This window comes from Heteronotia binoei, chromosome 13 (assembly GCF_032191835.1).
Source record: "Heteronotia binoei isolate CCM8104 ecotype False Entrance Well chromosome 13, APGP_CSIRO_Hbin_v1, whole genome shotgun sequence".
NCBI lineage: Eukaryota > Metazoa > Chordata > Lepidosauria > Squamata > Gekkonidae > Heteronotia > Heteronotia binoei.
The window spans coordinates 13,798,014-13,820,640 of record NC_083235.1 but is presented as its reverse complement, the minus strand read 5'-3'; the positions used below and the strand labels follow the sequence as shown (position 1 = coordinate 13,820,640).

At 49.3% G+C, this 22,627-nt stretch overlaps 1 protein-coding gene across 1 annotated transcript; it reads right to left on the bottom strand.

Annotated features, from left to right (window-relative positions):
• Positions 1-1,886: 1,886 nt before the first annotated feature.
• Positions 1,887-21,830, bottom strand: GPKOW (G-patch domain and KOW motifs). Its single transcript, XM_060253040.1, has 11 exons — positions 21,571-21,830; positions 18,528-18,673; positions 17,241-17,380; positions 17,020-17,126; positions 13,335-13,545; positions 10,603-10,735; positions 10,365-10,500; positions 9,074-9,212; positions 6,886-6,955; positions 4,404-4,489; positions 1,887-3,298 (listed from the first exon to the last, which is right to left on the bottom strand). Exons 1-11 carry the CDS (start codon positions 21,816-21,818, stop codon positions 3,167-3,169), a joined length of 1,548 nt encoding a protein of 515 aa, XP_060109023.1. The 5' UTR covers positions 21,819-21,830; the 3' UTR covers positions 1,887-3,166.
• Between the last annotated feature and the right edge of the window lie 797 nt (positions 21,831-22,627).

Sequence of the window (22,627 nt, the reverse complement as noted above, 5' to 3'; positions counted from 1 at the left end):
TGAAAGCGCTGAAGGAGTTGAAGGTGATGACGGTATAAAACCCACGATTCGGAGCCGTAGATGAGGGTTGTCATCACAACCGCTTTGTAAACATTGATCTTTGTGCCTTTTTTCAGATGCTTGTTGCTCCACACTCTTTTGTGCAGTCGGCCAAATGCACGGTTTGCCTTTGCCAGCCTGTTGTCACCTTTTAAATGCCTTCCCTCCATTGGAAATAATGAAGGCTAGGAGCTTCTTTGGGGGCTCATAGAATTGGATCCCCTGGTCCAATCCTTTTGAAACTCGGGGGGGGGTTTTGAGGAGAGGCATTGGATGCTATGCTGAAAATTTGGTTCCTCTACCTCAAAAAACAGCAGCGTACCCCGCCCCCCCCCAACACCAATGGATTGTTTCCATTATACCCTGTGGGAATCTGACTCCGTAGAGTATAACCCAATGCCCAGCAGACATTTCCCTCCCCCTCCCTGCTTTCTGATAACCGTGAAGCTGGAGGACGGCCTCCAAGCATGGGGATCCCCTGCCCCCAACTGGGGATTGACAACCCTAGTCCGATGGCACCCTCAAGAGCACCGAAGTTTTTTTCTGGGTATACACTTTCGTGTGCATGCACACTTCTACAGATATCTGAAGAACTGTGCACACTGTGCTTATACCCAGAATAAAACTTTGCTGCTCTTGAGGGTGCCACAGGATTCAAACCTTGTCCTGTTGGTTCAGATCAACACAGCTAGTAGGTTTTAGGATTCAACATTAGGACAACCCCCCCCCCCCCCCGCAATAGTCTCCCCCTCTTCCTGCCGCCTTCCAATTTTCTTAGCATTGTCTTTTCCAGTGAGGTTTCTCTAATCGTAATGGGACCAAAGTACACTAATCTCAATTGGACAGAATGATGTTTATAATGTTAGGCAGGGTTTTGTAGCAGGAGCTCCTTTGCGTATTAGGCCACACACCCCTGATGTAGCCAATCCTCCAAGAGCTTACAGTAAGCCTGTAAGAAGAGCCCTGTAAGCTCTTGGAGGATTGGCTACATCAGGGGTGTGTGGCCTAATAGGCAAAGGAGCTCCTGCTACAAAGTGAGCCCTGATGTTACATGTTAAAAAGTAAATTAGGTGGACAGATACACCTCCAAGAAAGACGTCCTTAACTTACCCCCAACTTGATAGCATTAGAGCAATTGACATTTATTGCCTCATTGTGACATGCTACTGTTTTACTGGTTTCCCAACTGAATGCTATCCAGACCAAATGTTCTTTCAATTTGTTAATCACTATTTTGCCATTGGATTCTAAACTTGTACCACTTTGCATTCTTCACCACTGCCCACCAGCTCTACGCAGCTCTGCTCACTGTACCCCGTTCCATTGTCTGATGAAGTGGGCACACGTACGAAAGCGCACATTCTAAAAACCTTGTTGGTCTTAAAGCTGCTACTGGACTCCTACCTTGTTTTACTGCTTCAGACCAGCAAGGCTGCCCACCTGGATCTAATCTCAGTTTGGTCCTTTTACCATTTTGAGAGAATTCAAGCTTGAATTGAATCAATCTGGAACCCGCTTATTTTGTCTTTGGGGTGGTTTCTGCTCTCCGTGAACCAAGTTAAGTAGAACTCGCTTTGCGGGGATATTCAGAGGGTAAAGCATATTCCCCCTTAAGTCATTCCACCAGCGGTGGAATTCTAGCTGGAGTTCCTTTGCATATTAGGCCTCACACTCCTGATGTAGCCAATCCTTCGAGAGCTTACAAGGCTCTTTTTTTGTAAGCACCAGGAGGATTGGCTACATCAGAGGGGTGTGGCCTAATATGCAAAGGAGCTCCTGCTAGAATTCCACCCCTGCATTCCACATGTCGTGAACTGAATTCCCAGAACTGCAATCACACAAATGAAACAGGAAGAAAACACGTGTTTATTTTACAGCATTTTGTTTAAACCCTCTTTAAATAAAACCAGTAGAAGCCGGTTTGAGTAGTATCCTGGCTCTGCCAAGCCTGCCTCCGCAGCCCATTAAAGGGATGTCCTCATACGCCCGTTTCTCATGCAGGGGGGCTGACGGAGGCCGGCGGGGCAAAGACCTTTTTCTGAGCTTCAGAACGAGCCGCTCCCCTTCCGAGAGGGCTCCCCCGCAGCCCGTTGTTAACCTCCAGTTCAGGATCCAAAATGGTTTCCGGGAAACCTTTTAACGACAAGCCTCGAATCCTTCTTTTGGATCGTGTCCCGAGAGCCCGTCGAGATCAAGTTTAGTTTGAGACCCTAAAAAAAAAAAAAAAAGATTGCAGGCCTCTTCGCCGCACCAAAAGATCTGGTCCTGCAGACCTGGCTTTCGTGATTTTCCGTCGGCAACTGATGTGCGTTGCTCTGGAAAAACCAGGTTAATATATATATATATATATATATGCCCATGTTTCCTCCTGTGAATATCCAAAGCGCCTGGCGTGTTCCGGTCAGAGCAAGGGGTTCGTGGGGCTCAACTCTGTCCCGTAACCATCGCGCAAACTCACAGCTGGCGCTAACTGTCTAGAGCAGGGGTGGCCAACAGTAGCTCTCCAGATGTGTTTTTTTTTGCCTACAACTCCCATCAGCCCCAGCTGATGCTGGCTGGGGCTGATGGGAGTTGTAGGCCAAAAAAAATCTGTAGAGCTACCGTTGGCCACCCCTGGTCTAGAGGACGTTCTACAAATCTAGAGCAGAGAGCGCTTCTCACGGGGGCCAGGCCAGCCCTCGCTTTCCTCTAGAACAAGCCGGCAACCACCCACGTCGGCTGATCTTTCTCCAGATTAGATTTGTTATGCGTGTTCGCCCTCTAGAATCCCAAAAGGTCCTCGGTTCTCTCCATGGTCTCCTACCCCTTCTGTTTAGAAGGGACGAGCTTGTGCCTGTTGCTCAGTGGAACTCACACCTGGAGCCCATTCAGACTACAACTCTTGAGCCTTGGGAGGGCCAAGTGGTTCTGGGGCAGAAGGCCCCTGCAAGCCCTGAAGTTCTCAGTGGCGGCCCCCAGTGGTGGAAGAGGGCGTGCGCGACGGAGGCGCCCTGCGGTGGCAGTTGAGCAGAGTCGGGATGCTGTAGAGGGGCTGTGGCTCCGTCTCAAAGGAGGGCTGCATCCTTGACCATACGGGGTCGGGGAGGGGTTAGCACGGATGTGGTGCGTTCCAGAGGGCCGGCGGCACTCAGTCCTCTTCTGATCCACCAACGTAGTGACAGACGGTGTCGTAGTCCAGGGTTAGCACCCTGTCCTCATCCCGCTGCAACTGCACCAGCACGCAGCTCTGGCCCTTGTTGCGACTCAGGATGCGGCCCACCTAGGGATGGGAGAGAGAAAAATATTATATGCTCCCCTGAGATTGCACAACTGGTAGGGAGAGTCCTGGACACAAGATCAAAACACTACAGTGACTAGGAACATAAGAGAAGCCATCTTTGATCAGGCCAATGGCCCACCCAGTCTAACACTCTGTATCACACAGTGGCCAAAAAAACCAGGTGCCATCAGGAGGTCCGTCCATCAGTGGGGCCAGGGCGCTAGAAGTCCTCACACTGTTGCCCCTCCCAAACACCAAGAATATGGAGCATCACTGCCCCAGATAGAGAGTGCCAACAATACGCTGTGGCTAATGACCACTGATGGACCTCTGCTCCATAGGTTTATTCAATCCGCAATAACAATAATGAATCCTCAATTCCCAACGAACAATAATGCTACCTCTTACAAAATTATGAACATCTTATATATTGATTTTTCAGTCTAGTTAACAAAATAAGGTAAAGGTAGTCCCCTGTGCAGCACTAGTCGTTATTTTTTTATTATTCCGACTCTGGGGTGACGTTGCATCACAATGTTTTCATGGCAGACTTTTTTTTACGGGGTGGTTTGCCATTGCCTTCCCTGGTTGCTTTCACTCCCCCCTGCCCTGCAAGCTGAGAACTCGTTTTACCAACCTCAGAAGGATGGAAGGCTGAGTCAACCTTGAGCTGGCGACCTGAACCCAGCTTCCACTGGGATCGAACTCAGGCCATCAGCAGAGAGCTTCGACTGCAGTACTGTAGCTTTACCACTCTGCGCCACAGGGCTTTATAAATACACATTCAAAATGCATTCAAAAATACTTTAAGTGGAAAAGTTCGTGGAAGTGCACATAGTCCAAGCACCAAACTTGAAAGGTAGAAGGTGCTTGTAGAAAGTTCTTTTAGTGCTCATGTATTCATTATTCCTGTGGATAGAGAACCTCCCATGCCTCCAACGGAGATGCCAACCTCAATACTCTCTTCCAAGGAGACCTTTATCAAGGAGTAAAGAAGACACTCAAAACCCCACCCACCGTTCCTTACCGCTACGACAAAAACAAGCACCGGTTCTTCAGAATCTTCTCCCTGTGCAAAGAACACCAGAAGAGCCCCAGGACTCACCTGGCCAGCGTCTTCCCCCAGCACCACCATCACCCGGTCAGAATCACCCCGCGGAATCACAGTCTCCAGCATGGACTCTGGGATGCCTGCAGGGACGAAAGGGAGACAGCCTTGGGTCAGCCACAGCTCTCGCAGGAGTGGTCCTTGAAAGGGCAGCTGCTGTGAGAGCCCTCTCAGCCCCACCCACCTCACAGGGTGTCTGTTGTGCGGAAGATAAGGGAGATTGTGAGCCGCTCTGAGTCCCTGACTCAGAGAGAAGGGCGGGGTATAAGTCTGCAGTCTTCTTCTACCTGCCTCATTTCTCAACCTCACTACACTGATGCAAGAGAAAAAGTCACCCCCTTTCTGCCTCCCAGAATGGCCCCCAGGCCCATGTGGCTATTAACCCAAGGTGGTCCTGTGATCTCAGGAATCAATTATCCAAGAGTCAGAAAGAACTTTTTTGGGGGGGCGGGGGGGGGACCAATAATGACTGGGTCCAACCCACTGTATATATTTTTAACAGGCCCATTTTTAAAGGTCCATTTTTAATGTTTAAGTTTAAGATAAATTTTTGACTGAAGTCACGAAGATTTTTGAGCCTCGGGGCTTTTTTTGAAGCAGGAGCTCCTTTGCATATTAGGCCACACCTCCTTGAGGCAGCCAATCCTCACGGAGCTGACAGTAGGCCCTGTAAGCTCTTGGAGGATTGGCTACATCAGAGGGGTGTGGCCTAATATGCAAAGGAGTTCCTGCTCCAAAAAAAGCCATGAGCCTCTGCAAGACTGACATGTTGTGGTGGGGGCAGCCACAAAACGGCTCTAACAAAATGGCTGCCACAGGAGGCAAAGCCACCCACAAAATGGCTGCGGCAGCTTACCTTCAGTGAAGATCTCCAGTGGCCAGGGGTGGAATTCTTGCAGGAACTCCTTTGCATATTAGGTCACACCCCCATGGTGTAGCCAATCCTCCAAGAGCTTACAAAAAAAAGCCTTGTAAGCTCTTGGAGGACTGGCTACATCAGGGGCGTATGGCTTAATATGCAAAGCAGCTCTTGCTAGAATTCCACCCCTGCCAATCAAGCCTTGCAGGACAGGGGAGCCACCTGGATACGCCCAATATATATTTTTTTAAACACCACTTGAAGGATGTCCAGAAAGGTGTCAGGAACCCATGGATGCCATGTTAGAGGCCCCAGTTCTAGACAAAGTCTACAACACTTACTACAAAAATCAGGCCCCCAGTGTGCTTCTGATCAACCAGAGCTTTAACGCTTTTGAGGCCATTTTGACTGTTGAATAGTTTTGTCATTAGGTATGAAAAAGAAAGTTCTTATACTTCTTTCAATCTCTCAAAGTACTGGTTTCAGCACAAGGCAAAACCTAACACTTCAACCATCAGTAACTTCCAGGGGTTTTTTTGTAGCAGGAGCTCCTTTGCATATTAGGCCCCACCCCCCTGCTGTAGCCAATCCTCCTGGAGCTTACCGTAGGCCCTGTAAGAAGAGCCCTCTAAGCTCTTGGAGAATTGGCTACATCAGGGTTGTGGGGCCTAATATGCAGGGGTGGAATTCTAGGAGAGCTCCTTTGCATATGAGGCCACACCCCCCGATGCAGCCAATCCTCCTGGAGCTTTCAGTAGGCCCTGTAAGAAGAGCCTTCTAAGCTCTTGGAGGATTGGCTACATCAGGGGCGCGGGGCCTAATATGCAAAAGAGTTCCTGCTACGAAAAAGGTGCTGGTTAACTTCACTGGTCAAAAGGCAGATTAACTGAGCTTGTCCTAAAAATACCATGCGTTCTTAACACCGCACGCAAACGTCCATTTCAAAAACACAAGCTTTACCTTGTGCTTCACAGTCAGCTGTTAAGAGGCCCTCAGTTTCCTGGACGCTACACCCACACGAGAGCTGTGACTTGCCTATCTGGCACGCCAAACAAAGCCTTTCAGTTTCTCTGAGTAGATGTCCTTGATACCGGAGACGTTTCTGGCCTAACCGGCTCCACCTAGCAGAGGGGAAACCACCCCCTCCCATGCAAACCCGGCCTTCCGACATAAACCGACATGGGCAGCCTCTCCGTCAGAGGACGGACTTGGAAGCAGAGCCGGTGCTTCCATTAGGCAACGTTTGGCAATTGCCTTGGGCACCAGCCCTTGGTGGGGTGCGTTGTTTCTGCGCACTGAGGGGCCAGGGAAGTTTCTCCAACCCCTCAGCGCCCAGAAACAATGCAGCGCTTTCAGTCCTCGGCGCTCCCCGAGAGTGCCGAGGACTGAAAGAGCCACGTTCTTTCTGGGCGCTGAGGGGTCGGAGGAACTCCTCTGGCCCCTCAGCACCCAGAAACGGCGCTTTTGCAACTGACATGATGATACCACCTCTGTGTGATCCTATCACACCATGCAAGCGCTAAAAGTTTTGGGGGGGGGGGGCACGTGTTGGGATTCTGCCTCGGACAGCAGAACCTCATGCGCTGGCCCTGCCTGAGAGAGAGGCCTCAGCACACTCACCGTCCAGGATCCGGCCTTCTTCTGTCCGGCAGACGCAAGTATCTGGCTTCAGGACATCTTCGATGACCATCTAGGGGGGGGAAAACAGAGAATGGGACTGCAGGATGTTTTGTAGCGCAGCAGGATGTTTTGCAGGATGTTTTGTAGCAATCCACCAAGAGGGATTCCTAAGTCTCTAGCTGAGAGAGAGAAGAAACATTTGAGAAGAAGTGAGGAAATTGCCTTAAGAGTAGCAATCTGGAAATGGCCAAGGGATGACACTCAGCAGGAGAGAGAAGGTGCCATCCTCATTGTCCTGTCTTCTTGCTACCTCCTTCCAAGTTTTCTTCTCTTGCTCAATTGCACAGGAGCTGCAGAGCAAAACCTCTGTTTTCTCCAGCGGCTGAGGCTCCTCCCTTGGGGAGGAAGAGTGGGGGAGGGAGAGCTTGCTTTCCCAGGTTCTCTCAATTGCACAGCACAGCCACTGAGCCAAGCCTCTCTTCCTTCTATTGGCTGAGGCTCCTCCCCATCCTGGTCTCCTGGGGAAGGAAGGAAAGAGCCAGAGCTTCCTTTGCTAGCTGACCTCACTGAATGGACTCCTCCTGCAGGGCAGTGCTGCCGCTGTCTGAAGCAGCCTGGCCTCGTCCAGAAGGGCCCCGCTTCAGTTGTCAGCCATGGAACTGTTCTTTAATATTAAAGCAAGGGTGTCAAACTCATTTGTTACGAGGGCTGGATCGGACATAAATGAGACCTTGTTGGGCCAAACCATGTCAGGCTGGGCCGTATGTGTCCCTATTTAAGATTAGGTAGCAGAGATATAAACTTTATAAAGGATGCAAACAAATGGGTTTTTTAAAAACCTTAAAATAAAACATGCTTAAAACATTAGCATTGGTTGGTCTTAAAGGTGCTTTCTTTGTATCTCTCCCATGGGATCCAGGGAATTGGGCAAAGGAAGCTCTGGCTCTTTCCTTCCTTCCCCAGGAGGGGGAGGAGCCTCAGCCAATAGAAGGAAGAGAGGCTTGGCTCAGTGGCTGTGCTGTGCAATTGAGAGAACCTGTGAAAGCAAGCTCTCCCTCCCCCACCCTTCTCCCCAAGGGAGGAGCCTCACCCGCTGGAGAAAACAGAGGCTTTGCTCTGTAGCTCCTGTGCAGTTGAGCAAGAGAAGAAAACTTGGAAGGAGGTAGCAAGAAGACAGGACAATGAGGATGGCACCTTCTCTCTCCTGCTGAGTGTCATCCCTTGGCCATTTCCAGATTGCTACTCTTAAGGCAATTTCCACTTCTCAGAAATGTTTCTTCTCTCTCTCAGCTAGAGACTTAGGAATCCCTTTTTGTCCCTCCTCTTTCATATCAAGTAGATTAGTTCCAAAATAAACCTTTACCTACTCTTTAATCAGGTTGCGCACCACTGCTGTGTTCTTACTCCACCAACACAAGAAGGGCAAGATATAGGATAAGTTTCTTAGGGTATATTAAGTGGCAGGTTTCTGATTGCTAGACTTTTAATGTGCAACTGAAAAAAAGAGTCGCACGTGATGTGGAGCTGGAGAAGCAGAAAGCACCGTGTGCCGCAGACTCCTGAAGCACAACGAACACTTAAAAGGTGTACAACTCAATAAACATTCCAGTTGGGAAATGTCTCAAGGTGTCTTCATTCATTTAATAAATGTGACTTGCGTCAACAAAGAGGTGTGGAAATTCAGCCCATAATATGCATCACAAGTTCATAAGGGATGACTGTAAGTGGAATCGCTTCAACTCATAACAGCACCCACAAAAAACGCAAAGCGACAGGCAAAACGGGTCTACTTCCCCGTTTTGCTGTAAGCTTTGTCCAAGCCGTAGCTTGTTCCGTCGTTACAATCTTCTTCCGCTCTCATAGAGCGCTTAACTCTTACTCCTGTGTGCTGACGTGGTTCCACTTACACTCAACCCTTGTGAACCTACGATGCATATTACGGATTGAATTCCCACACCTCTTTGTTGACGCAAGTTGTATTTATTAAACGAATTAAGACACCTAAGACATTTCACAACTGGAATGTTTATTGTACGTCTTTAAGTGTTCATTTTGCTTCAGGAGCCTGGTGCGCACGGGACTTTTAATGCGGGCTGCTGTTATTATAAATGCCACCGGGTGTAGCGTTTCGTGAGCTGGCTTGGGCTGGGAGCGGGAAAGCCCGAAGCAAATGTTTCAAAATACGTACTTTTGTGTTGTAGTACTTGCCCCCCTTGTAGAGCTTATCCACAAAGCGGACTCGCAGGTCTCGCCACAACCAGTGGGGCCCTTTGGATGAGGAATGGCTGCTGGCGCTCGTCTTGCTGTGTTTTCCCGAACATTCATCTCTGCGGGCAGAAAATACACAGAAGGTAAAGCAGGGGTGTCAAACATGCAGTTTGGGGGCCAAATCAGGCCCCCGGAAGGCTGTCAGTCCCCTGAGCAACTGGCTATCGTCTGCTTCCCTTCTCCCTCTCTCTTGCTTCCTTCTGCATCTCAGCTAGCTTTGCAAGGCCTGCTCAATCGCACAGCAGAGCTACAGAGCAAAAAGCTGAGGCTCTTCCCTTGGGGAGGAATAGCTTGCTTTGCCAGGCTCTCTCAATTGCAGAGTAGAGATACTGAGCCTCTTCCTTCTATTGGCTGAGGCTCCCCCCTCCAGTCCCCTGGGGAAGGATGGATCTCATGGGAGAACTACAAATAAAGCATCTTTAAGACAATGAGTGCTAACGTTTTAAGCATGTTTTAAGTTTTTTAAAAATATATATTTGTGTCTGTCTGTGTTCTTTATAAAATTTATCTCTCTGTTACCTAATCTCATACAGGTACATGCGTGGCCCGGCCCAACAAGGTCTCATTTATGTCAGATCTGGCCCTCGTAACAAATGAGTTCGACACCCCTGAGGTAAAGCGTGGGTGGGGGAAGCGCAACCCCCCCCCTTGGAAATGCTTTTGCTGCAGAAGCCAGAAGTCAAAACAAATGAAAAAATGTGAAATTTCCATACAGAAATAATAAAGAAACCAGTGTATTGACTATTCAGCTACTTAAAGCTGTACAGCGGCAATAAATATATAGCTACTACACAATTCTAATAAGCATCCAAAACGGCAACATCTAAACTACAATTACAATAACTGCAGCATTACAAGAATATGAACTTATCAAAACCTACAGTCCAATATGTGTTCATTCAAATCCACGTGCAAACGTCGGCTTCTGGCTTTTAAAACTTGCAGACGATTCACCCGCTCCAGCGGGCTGAGTTAAAGTGCTGGCGCTCCAATGGTTCCGTTGCAAATATATCTTTTATGGTTTCAAAACTCTTCCAAATTTCAGCAACGTTGCCCAACTGAATGGCTTCTAGTTTTCACAGGAGAAATATTCGTGACCAGCGCGTGAGTCGTCTGCAAGTTTTAAAAGTCGGAAGCTGACGTATGCACATAAGGCAGCTTCAAATGTTGCCTACCCTCCTTCCTCTCCTTTCCCCACCCAGAGATGTTACCTTTCAGCCTCCGGAGGATGCCTCCTCTTCTTGCTCTTCTCCTCTTTCCTGTCTGGCGCAGCCCCGCTCTCTGGGTCGTGCTGGGCCCCGTTCCTCTGTTCTGCCTCCTTCTCTTTGTGGGCCTTGCTGAGGCGGCCTGCAGCGGGAGAAGCCAAAAACCCAAGATGGAATTATGGTCCCCCGACAGACAGGGTGAAGGGAAGGGACGGCAACGGGGAAGGAGGGAGGCAGAACTCACTGAGGTCTTTGGCAAACTTGTCGTATTCCTTCTGGGCCACCGGGCGGACTCCGTACTGGCTCACGGTCACGATCTTGCCCCCGATGGCCAGCTTCACCATGATGCGAGCATTATCGGCATCTGTGCCTTCAATCTGGAAAGAAGAGGGGATGGTTTCAGGAGGGGGGGGGTGAAAGGTGGGTGGGGTCCAGCCCTCCGTGGGCACAAGTACGTGTCAAGCATGATATTTCTGAAGTTTAATTTACAGTTATGCTCCCCCCTTCCTTTCTCTTTCCCCTATTCTCTTTCTGAATAAAGATTCCTTTTCAAAGCTCCCCTACCTGTGGATCCTCAAGGATGCAGTAGGCGCCAGTAATCTTCATAATGCAAAGTAGAAAGCACCTCCCTCGTATTCCCATACATAACCGCAAGCTAGGAATGTGTGGGAACTGGGGGATGTTATAGTACCCAATGGTTAGTAGATAGCGCACTTTGAACTTTGAAGCATTTCACATCTGTATGTTATGTTTTGAGACTATCTGAACTGTGCCTTTGATGTAGCCTTTAAGATGCCATGCTATGTTTCAAACTGTATTACTTCCAAGGTATCTTACCTTGGACAAGTATGGGATTATCGATAAAATGAGTCAATAAAATTATCAATAAAATTAGGGAGGGACGGTGGCTCAGTGGTAGAGCATCTGCTTGGGAAGCAGAAGGTCCCAGGTTCAATCCCTGGCATCTCCAAAAAAGGGTCCAGACAAATAGGTGTGAAAAAGCCTCAGCTTGAGACCCTAGAGAGCCGCAGCCAGTCTGAGAAGACAATACTGACTTTGATGGACCCAGGGTCTGATTCAGTATAAGGCAGCTTCATATGTTCATGTTCATATGTTTGAATTAAACAATAGCTTGTTTATTCGAAATACCGATGCTTGACAGTAAGCCCAGAAAAGCAAATGCTTGGGATTGCAGCAGGAGCTGTGTGAATGAAGAGCTGCACAAGGTTTACAAGATTATGCATGGGATAGAGAAGGTAGAGAAAGAAGTCCTTTTCTTCCTTTCTCACAATACGAGAACTCGTGAACACTCCACAAAATTGCTGAGCAGTCAGAACGGATAAAAGAAAATACTTCTTCACCCAAAGGGTGATTAACACGTGGAATTCACTGCCACAGGAGATGGCGGCGGCTGCAAGCATAGACAACTTCAAGAGGGGATTAAATAAACATCTGGAGCAGAGGTCCATCAGTGGCTCTTAGCCACAGCGTATCGTGGCAAACTCTCTGTCTGGGGCAGTGATGTTCTGTATTCCTGGTGCTTGGGAGGGGTGGGCAACAGTGGAAGGGCTTCTAGTGTCCTGGCCCCACTAGTGGACCTCCTGATGGCACCTGGCTTTTTTGGCTACTATGGGAGGGGCGGTGGCTCAGTGGTAGAGCATCTGCTTGGTAAGCAGAAGGTCCCAGGTTCAATCACTGGAATCTCTACAAAAGGGTCCAGGCAAAAAGTTGTGAAGAGACCCTGGAGAGCCGCTGCCAGTCTGAATAGACAATACTGACTTTGATGGACCAAGGGTCTGATTCAGTATAAGGTATCTTCATATGTGACACAGAGCGTTGGACTGGATGGGCCATTGGCCTGATCCAACATGGCTTCTCCAATCCCTAATCATATTAGCTGAGTAAATCTGTGAACCATTTTGTACACTGCAACCCTATTACCTGCACAGAAAAGCCCTCTTGAATTGCTCAATTTTGCATCATTTGCAGAAAGCCAGGAGAGCAGGAGCTTCCCTGACTTCCTCAGGCAGGCCGCTCCCAAAGGTGCCTCTCCTGCCTGCCTGGCATCAGGGCTTTTTTTGTAGCAGGAACTCCTTTGCATATTAGGCCACACACCCCTGATGTAGCCAGTCCTCCAAGAGCTTACAGTAGGCCCTGTGCTAAGAGCCCTCTAAGCTCTTGGAGGATTGGTTACATTCGGGGGTGTGGCCTAATATGCAAAGGAGTTCCTGATACAAAAAAAAAAACCCTGCCTGGCAGGTTATCGGGTTTTGCTCCTGCACAGAAACAGAACCTGGACTAGGAAGAGCACCCCAGGTATGATGCAATACGGAGAAAACCCTACAACTTAAACAAAATTATCATCTAAAGAAGTGACGTCAAACATGCGGCCCAGGGTCCGAATCAGGTCCCCGGAGGGCTCCTATCAGGCCCCTGAGCAACTGGCTGTCATCTGCTTTCTTCTCCCACTTCCTTGCTTCCTTCTGCATCTCAGGATGGCTTTGCAAGGCTGGCTCAATCACACAGGAGTTACAAAGCAAAATCTCTATTTTCTCCATTGGTTGAGGCTCCTCCCCCTCCTAGTCCCCTGGGGAAGGAAGGAAAGAGCCAGAGCTTCCTTTGCCCAGTTCCCTGGATCTCATGGGAGATACAAAGAAAGCACCTTTAAGACCAACAAGTGCTAATGTTTTAAGCATGTTTTAAGTCTTTTTTTTAAAACAAAAAATTTTTTTAGTCGTGTTTGTCCGTGTCCTTTAAAAAGTTTATATCACTGCTGCCTAATCTTAAATAGGTGCAGACATGGCCCGGCAAGGCCCAGCCCAGCCTGACAAGGTCTCATTTATGTCAGATCTGGCCCCCATAACAAATGAGTTCGACACCCAAGGACGGATCTCTTCCTGGATCTTCTAAGCCGAAGCACACCCTGCTCTTCAGCAGCCGATTGCCGGAGACCCCCGTTCTGAGAGAGTGGCTTACCTTTCCGTAAAGCTCCTTGTGGGGCCCGGACTCAATGAAAACGGCGCCTCCCGTCACCAATCCCAACGGCTCATCTTTGCTCTTGGACTGCTCCTCGCCCGGCTTCGGAGGGCGCTGGGGCCGGGAAGGCTGCAGATCCTGGGCTGCCGAGCGGTCCGCTCCGAGGCCCAGCCCCTTGGGCCGAAGACGGTTCTCCAGTGGCTTCACATCCCTAACGTGGTGGAAGAGAAGCAGGGTGAGAAGAGCAAGAGATGGGACCAAGGAACACCCCCCTCCACCACACACACCTGGTGCTTCTCCGGTTTCAGGAAGCATAAACCCCAGCATTCGTAAGGATTAAGAGAAGCCATGTTGGATCAGGCCAACGGCTCATCCAGTCCAACACTTTGTGTCCCACAGTGGCCAAAAAACCCAGGTGCCATCAGGAGGTCCACCAGCAGGGCCAGAACTCCAGCCCTCCCACTGAGGCAGGGCCGTAGCCAGGATTTTACGAGTTGGAGGGCTTTTTAAAAAGGGAGGGGGCACCCATTTCCATCCACTGCAGGGCTTGCTGCTTCTCAGAAGCTTTCTGGGGTAGGGGCAGAAGCTGGAGGTCTGAATGTGGCCAAATTGAGGCAGCCAACCCTAAAAATTTGGAGTGAAGGACTGCACCATGTGTGCTAGCGGGGGTGGGGGGCGTTTCTTTCCACCTACCTCTCTCCCACCCTGGCACTTTGCAGCCAGGAGCTCCATCCGTCCCCCCTTCCCAGCTCTGGCTTCCTCTGCCTTCCTGAGCCCTACTCTGGCTGCCATGGATAATGCTTTGCCAAGTCAGTCATGGGATGGAGAAAGTAGCGAAAAAGTCCTTTTCTCCCTTTCTCACAATACAAGAACTCATGGGCGTTCAATGAAATTGCTGAGCAGTTGGGTTAAAACAGATAAAAGGAAGTCTTTCTTCACCCAAAGAGTGATCAACATGTGGAATTCACTACAAGCATAGCCAGCTTTAAGAGGGGATTGGATAAAAATATGGAGCAGAGGTCCTTCAGTGGTTATTAGCCACAGTGTGTGTATGTGTGTACACACACACACATATATTGGCCACTGTGTGACACAGAGTGTTGGACTGGATGGGCCATTGGCCTGATCCAACATGGCTTCTCTTATGTTCTTATGTGACACAGAGTGTTGGACTGGATGGGCCATTGGCCTGATCCAACATGGCTTCTCTTATGTTCTTATGGTAAAAAGGAAGTGAAAAAAGCAGACTGCACTCAGGAGGCCCCTCTGGAAGTTAGGAGGCCCAGCTTGGAAGTCAAGGGGCAGTGCCTCCACAGGCCGCCCTGTGGCTATAGGCCTCTCTGTGGCCCCCCCCCCCAAGCACCAACACGACAGAGCAGGGGTGGCCAAACTGTGGCTCTTTCCCACATATCGTGTGGCTCTCGAAGCCTCCGCTGCCCCGTTGGCTGGCGGCTTGGAGAAGGTATTACTTTGCCAAGGCAGCTGGTGGCTTGGAAAATGCGTTCAAAGTTAAAGTTGCTTTCTTTCCCCCTCCCCATCTATTCTCCTTCCTTCTCTCAGACATCTGACATGGATGCCTTGCAGCTCTCAAAATCTGACGTCTGTTTCGTGGGGCTCTCATGCTAAGGAAGCTTGGCCGCCCCTGCGGCAGAGCTTCACTGCCCCAGACGTAAGAGAAGCCATGTCGGATCAGGCCAGCGGCCCAACTATTAAAGGAATCCCAACGTTTTAGCAAAAAGAACACCCGAGAATGCATGGAGCTCAAATCTCAGTCACAGGCGTTTCAGAGTCGGCCGGGGTGGGGGGGACTGTTCATACACTCAGCAAAGAGGCTTACACGGAATCCATACCATGCGTGACAACCCTCAACAGCCATAAGCACTAGGAGGGGGGAAAGAATCTCCACTCGCCCAGCCGGAGGCATTTTTAAAGCTGTTACTGAAGTTGATCGTCCAGAAAATTGGTCAAGCTATTTTTTTTTTTATGGTTGGTAGCGCTTTAGCAGCTCTGCCAAGAGAACAGCTGCAGCGGACGCTTTGAAAAACCCCTCCAGCTGTGTGCAGGTGTTGCCTGCACAGGTGAGAGCTGTCATGGACTAAAGGCAAATCCAGAGTGGCACTGCGTTGCCTGAACCCAATGGAGCTGGAAATAAAGTCTTACAGCTAGGGTTGCCAATCCCCAGGTGGGAAAATAAAGGTACATAAACCCACCGTGAAAACCAGCTCCTATTACTGAATTACACAAAGTCAACAAAAATAAACATACTCATACAAATTCCAACATTATAAATTACAAAACAGTCATAACTTTTAGTCCTTAATGAAAAAAGGAAGCATTAGCACCAAGAGTCCTTTTCATCCTGTGGTAAAACTTCCCATCTCATTCCATGAAATCCTGGTGTAGTACTCCAGATGTTTCATGTTTGTCAAAAAATGCAGCCACCTTGTAGGTGTTCGTTCAAACACGCTGGCTGTTTGGCCTAATACTTAAGAGAAATTGCTAAGAGGATTATTGCAGCTGGAAGAAGCTCACGCGAAACAAGGGTTCAGTACGACCTTGTCCTTGGAAACGTGGATCATTGGCTGCATTTTTTGGCAAAGGATGTAATTCTACATCATTATGGACAACAGAGTTCCTTGATCGCTCCTTGCATCTGGCTTAGCCCAGTTTCTTCCTTTAGAACAGGGGTGGCCAACGGTAGCTCTCCAGATGTTTTCTGCCTACAACTCCCATCAGCCCCAGCCAGCACGGCGAATGGCTGGGGCTGACGGGAGTTGTAGGCAAAAAAACATCTGGAGAGCTACCGTTGGCCACCCGCTTTAGAAGAACAAATTCTTTGTAAAAGGCGAGGCTGCAACATGCAAATCGACTTTAAATCAGGTGTGACCCCCCCCCCTCCACCACCTTGAGGTCCCGAGCCATCTGAACAGCTGGACTTCCTCGGTGGTCTCCCATCCATGTACTAACCAGGCCTGACCCCATCAACGTATTAACCAGGCAGTGCCGGATTAAACTCTGTGGAGGCTTGCAGGCAGTCAAAACCTTGGGGAGCCCTTTGCAAATCATGTCAGAGTCTGAGCACCCACCCCATCGCCCATGGCCCCGCTGCAGCCTGCAGGCTCCTTCTTAAAAGCCCCTTTTCCTAAGCTGTAGGGGAGAGGCAGAGAGAGGCAAACTTAGCAACAATGCCAGCAGCAGCTGCACCGGACACGTTGGGCAAAGAACAGATCACATGCAGGCTGGGAGATTGCAAGCAGGGGGGAAACAGGGAAAGCTGGCCTGGCGCCCATAGGCCAGTGTCTACTTGGCCTAATTGTTAATCTGGCTCTGTAACCAGGCCTGACTCTGCTCAGAGATCAAACTAGCTGGGGCCAGCCAGGTCAGGGGATGTATTTGGAGAGGGACGGTGGCTCAGTGGTAGAGCATCCGCTTGGTATGCAGAAGGTCCCAGGTTCACTCCCCGGCATCTCCAACTAAAAAGGGTCCAGGCAAATAGGCGTGAAAAACCTCCGCTTGAGAACCTGGAGAGCCGCTGCCAGTCTGAGTAGACAATACTGACTTTGATGGACCAGGGGTCTGATTCAGTACAAGGCAGCTTCATATGTTCATAAATATTCATAAATACAGAGACCGCGAGAGAGAGACCAAGACAAAAGCACCAATTCCACCTCCTGGGAACACTCACTGCTTGAAGGTCCGCCCGATGCCCTCGCCCGCTTTCCAGCCCATGCCTTTCAACATGGCAATTCCGTAGGCTTCAACCGGCACCTCTTCGTAATCAGCCTCCGTTGACTGCCAAAGAGAGGGTAGAATGAAAAGAGAAGAGGGGGAGGGAGAAGCAGGCATTAAATTCTCCCGGTCAGGAAGCGGGAACGATAATCCTCCCCAAAGCGCTGTTCCTCTTACCGACTCCGGGCGGAGGGTGACGTCCATCTTCTCTTTGTCCTCGTAGCCGTCGGGGACTCGGTTCTGCATGAGGAGGGGGATGGCAAACGCGGGGTCGATCTTGCTGCCGCTCTCCCATTGCTCCTGCGACTTCTTGGATTCTGAGCAGGATGAGAACAAAGGTGTCTAAAACATGAGGTCATGGGGTTAAGCATTCTTTGCTAAATTGGAAAGAAGGGTGAGGCATTGAGAATACCAGCTTAGAAGATTCCTTGCTATCTAGTCAGGGACTCTTGCCCAGACGATCTGGATTCTCGGTTCTTTTCCACGGCAAAAATTCTAGAACAATCTTCTCAAGGGCAAACACAGTTGCCCAGACTTTGTATAGGGATAAACCTTGATGGACCGGGACTCTGGTTTAGTAGAAGACAGATTCATATGCTGATACTGTCTTTAGGTTTTAACAAGCGTCACGCCAATAAAAATAACAAAGAATCACAGGGTTGGAAGGGATCTCCAGGGTCATCTAGTCCAACCCCTTGAACAACGTAGGAAATTCACAAATAGCTTCCCCAGAGACGTACATCCCCAGCGAGCTCTTCTCCATGTCCAGAAGATGGCAAAACCCCCTAGGATCTCTGGCCAAACTGGTCTGGAGAAAACCCGCTGCCTGACTCCAAAGTGGCCATCAGCATTTCCCAGGCCGTGTAAGGAAGGGCCACGAGAACTAAGTACTGATGCAGCCCTTCCTGCCCTCCCTCTCATGATCTGCCTAAGTTCACAGAATCGGCATCGCTGTCAGGTGGCCCTTTGATTTTAGAATCAGAGTTGGAAGGGAACTTCAGGGTCATCTAGCCCAACCCCCTGCACAATGTAGGAGATTCACAAACACCTCCCCCCTAAAGTTCACAGGATCAGTATTGCTGCCAGGTGGCCATCTAGCCTCTGCTTAAAAGCCTCCACCACCTCCCGAGAAAGCCTGTTCCACTGAGGAACTGTCAGGAAGTTCTTCTTAACGTTTAGCCGGAAACCCTTTTGATTTCATTTCAGCCCGTTCACAAAGCTTTGGACTTGTTAAAATGTAACGCTGAAAGAGCACCTGACCTGAAGTCAACGCAAATGTGCAAAATCAGCTGATGCTCCATTTAGAACGTCGGGAATGTTTCCAATTCAGATCACCAGAAAGTCTGCAGTTTAGAGGCCGGACTCTGGCAGCCTCTCTTACCAAACGGACAAAGGAAAGCTTCCTGCCCTGCACCCCCCGAGTGGAAGCAGCTATGAGTCTAAAGAGAAACGGGATATGCTCACCCTCGATGAGCTCTCTGACGGCCTGAGCCTCAACCCCATTGCTATCATCTGGATCCTGGAGGGGTGCTGGATCTGCTGGCTTCTTCCACTGGTTCTTCTGAATCAGGGGGATCACGAGCTCTTTGGGCTGTGGGGCTGGCCGGACGCTGCAAAGGGAGAGAAGGCACCCGCCATGTTGAAATCTGCTGGTGTGGCTCATCTACCCATGCTTGAAATGGGATGGTCCATCTAACCCTAACCTCCTTGGATGAAATATGCTGTTGGGTTCTTACCCCAAAACTTCCAACGTGCAGTCTCTATACCAGGGGTGTCCAAATCAGCTTAATGTAAGAGCCACACAGAATAAACATCAGGTGAGGATGGTAGGGAGAGAGGAAGGGGAGGGGGGCTTCGAGACCCACACAAAGTGTGTGAAAAAGCCATATGTGGCTCCCGAGCCACAGTTTGGTCACTCCTGGTAAAGAGGATTGGGCTGCGTGAGATGAATGCCCTGAATGAGAAACGCTCCTGCTGCCATTTGCTGCAAACAGCTAACAGTGCTCCATTCTGGTTAACCCAGTAACCGCCCTTCCCTGTAGAAACTCACAGTCCCAAATAATGCCTTTACCTTTCGCTCTTATCCCCGTTTCTCTCTCACTGACCCAAAGAGTCACAGGCCAGCTTACCAAACAGGGTTGCTGTGGAGTTACAAAGCAACCACGTAGGCCAAGCCAACTTCCTTGGAAGAAGAACAAGTTAAAATGCACGAGGAAAAATTGAAAATGTAGACTGTAAACGGTTTTCTTGACATCTCCTGCACTGCAGGAAGCAGGGGCCAGCTGCAAGCTCCAAACGGACTGTCTTATATAGTGGTTATGACATGTTCACAGTAGGCCCCCAAACAGCAGCTGTAAAACAGACAAGCAACTGTGGTGCAAAGAGCCAGTTTGGTGTAATGGTTAAGTGTGCGGACTCTTTATCTGGGAGAATCAGGTTTGATTCCCCACTCCTCCACATGCATCTGTTGGAATCGTCTTGGGTCAGCCACAGCTCTCGTAGTTGTCCTTGAAAGAGCAGTTTCCATGAGAGCTCTCTCAGCCCTACCCACCTCACAGGGTGTCTGTTGTGGGGGGTAGGGGGAAGGTAAAGGAGATTGTGACCATTCTGAGACTCAGAGTATAGGGCGGGATATAAACCCAATATCATCTTCAATATGGGAATGAGGGGCTCAGCTAACAGTAGTCACTCCATGATTTTTTTTAAACCATTAATATTTTTATTGGCATCTTAAACAAATAATGAAAGCACCCCTGGAAAACCTTTGAGAAATAAAATTCTATAAAACTGTTAGTGTTAAGAATAGAATGCTCACAAAGGTCTTCTAATTTAAGCACCTCAGAATGATTTTTTTTTTAAAAAAATGAGTTAACACCATAATAAATTCCGAAGAGGTAGCTGTAATGGTCCGTTAGCCGGAAATTAACATCTAGTGCAAGGACCCTAAAGGCCCTTTGGAATTCTGACGCAGGGTGGATGGCACAACTATAAAATGGCTGCCCTCAGGAGGCAGAGTCAATCATGAGATGTCAAGGAGCAAAGTCAGGGGTGTAATTCTAGCAGGGGCTCCTTTGCGTATTAGGCCACACCCCCTGATGTAGCCCAATCTTCCAAGAGCTTTCAAAAAAGAGCCTTGTAAGCTCTTGGAGGATTGGCTACATCAGGGGTGTGTGGCCTAATATGCAAAGGAGCTCCTGCAAGAATTACACCCCTGAGCAAAGTTATGCATAACCTTCATAGTAACTCTGCTCAACAGGATGCCTTTTAAAATTAAAACACTGCTTCTTTTTTTTAAATCTGCACAGCCAATCAGACCTCCAGTGGGCAGAAGTCCTGCTGGGCAAGTCCCACTTGACTCCACCCACTTTCTAAAAACACTTGGCGCCCATGGGAACAATGTTGGGGACCTCTTGTCTAGTGACACCTTATAGATGAACAAGATTGCATTCCAGCAAAATAATAGGTCCCAGAAGGCAGCATCAGAGAAAGGCTTCTATGCCCTCATCGGTTGCTAGTCCTACAGGAAAATCGCTTGGCCACTATATGAGATGGGATGCTGGACTAGATGGATCCCTGGTCTGATCCAGCAGGTCTCTTCTGACGCTCTCATGAAAGCCTTGGTCAGTCTGTCTGCCCTGTTGCTGGATCTCCAGAAGAACTGGTTGGCCACGTGTGAGACAGGATGTTGGACTAGGTCAGGGGTAGCCAAACTGGCTCGGGAGCCATATGCGGCTTTTTCACACATATTGTGCGGGTCTTGAAGCCCCCACTGCCCTATCGGCTGGCTTGGAGAAGGCATTTCCCTCTTCCAAGCCAGCTGACAGCTTAAAGAATGCATGTCAAGTTAAAGTTGCTTTCTTTCCACCTCCACTTCCCTTCTCTCAAACATCTGATGTTTATGTCTTGTGGCTTTCAAGCGTCTGACGTTTATTCTGTGTGGCTCTTACGTTAAGCAAGTTTGGCCACCTCTGGACTAGACAGATCCGTGGTCTGATCCAGCAGGGCCCTTCTGATGTTCTTATAAGCTTTCGTGAATCAGACCTCATTTCACTGAATGAATGAGATGTACATCCATAGCATATAAGGTTCCTATTGCTTGTGACTTTAAACATAAATATGCATCTACTATGAAGGTACATTTCAAGGCATCTGAAGAAGTCAGCTTACAAAATTTCATGCTGCGGTTGGTGTGGTGTAGCGGTTAAGAGTGTCAGAGTAGAATCTGGAAGACCAGGTTCGAATCCCCCGTGGGGGCCCAAAATGGCTGACATTCTCCTCACAGGGTTGTTGTGAAGATAAAATGCAGGCGAGGAGAATGTCAGCCATTTTGGTCCCCCACTGGAGAGAAAGGTGGCATATACCGGTAAATAAATATGAGATAACGGAATAAACTTAAACGAATTAAATGAGATTTTCTTTGAGCCAACATTCCTGGCCTCTCTAATTTAACCCAACACAGCTGTTCAATATGCTGCCACTAAGCGCATGCGCGATACCCCCTCCATACCTTTGTAATTCCCGCCCCTCAACGGCACGAAGGAAATCGGTCTCCTGTTTGTCTTCTCCTCCATCTTGTCCCGTCACGGCGAGAAGCCGCCTCCTCCCGGTGGTCCGGGTGAAGCTGAACGACACCGGAGCAGCCAAGGCTCCCACGGCCTTCTTCTCTACCCCCTCAGTTTCGGCTGCCGCAGTTTCCGCCATCTTTCCCCTGCCTTTCACCTCCGTGTTCCACCCTTCAACTTCCGTCTGTTGCATTCTAGGAAATGCAGTGCTGAAGCCCTGCCGTCCAGATTAGGTTTTATACATCGGTGGAAGCAAGATGACTACAACTCCCAGAAAGCATCGCGGAACCAGCGTCGCGCAGCAGAAAACTTCCGGGCTACTTTGCGATTCGGCGCAAGCGCAGTAATATACGGAAACGCCAGATTTTTCGAGCGGTTCCCATTGATGTCAACGATTCATTGGAACTAACTGCCGGGGCCTAAATCTTTTTCGCGCATGCGCTGTGAAGGTCCCACTCGGGTGTGGCCTCCGCGGAAAATCAAGAACTCTTCAGCTCCTCGAGTCACACCCGTTTTCGAAGAGCGTTGTTGCCAAGGGGACTGAGTACATCACAACCTATGTTATTCAATACAGATAGGGAGGAAGCGTAGTGCGCATGCGCTCCGGCTCGGCCAGTGCAATCGCGCATGCGCCTTCACGTTCTTAGGAACGAAGTGGAATTCCTTGAACGTCTCTTTGGATGCTCTTTGGGGGGCCCGTTTTGGTAATACAGGTATGGTCTGCGTGAGTTCCTTTTACAGAGGCAGCCTTTGTTTCCATGACAGGCAGAAACTCTCTTAAATTAAGCTTTGTTTCATCTAGGGTTGCCAAATCCAATTAAAGAAATAGCTGGGGACTTTGGGGGTGGAGCCAGGAGATGTGGGGGGGGGGGGGTGCAGCCAGGAGCAAGGTTGTGACAAGCATCATTGAACTCCAGAGGGAGTTCTGGCCATCACATTTAAAGGGACTGCACGCCTTTTAAATGCCTTCTCTCCTTTGGAAATAATAGGATGGGGGCACCT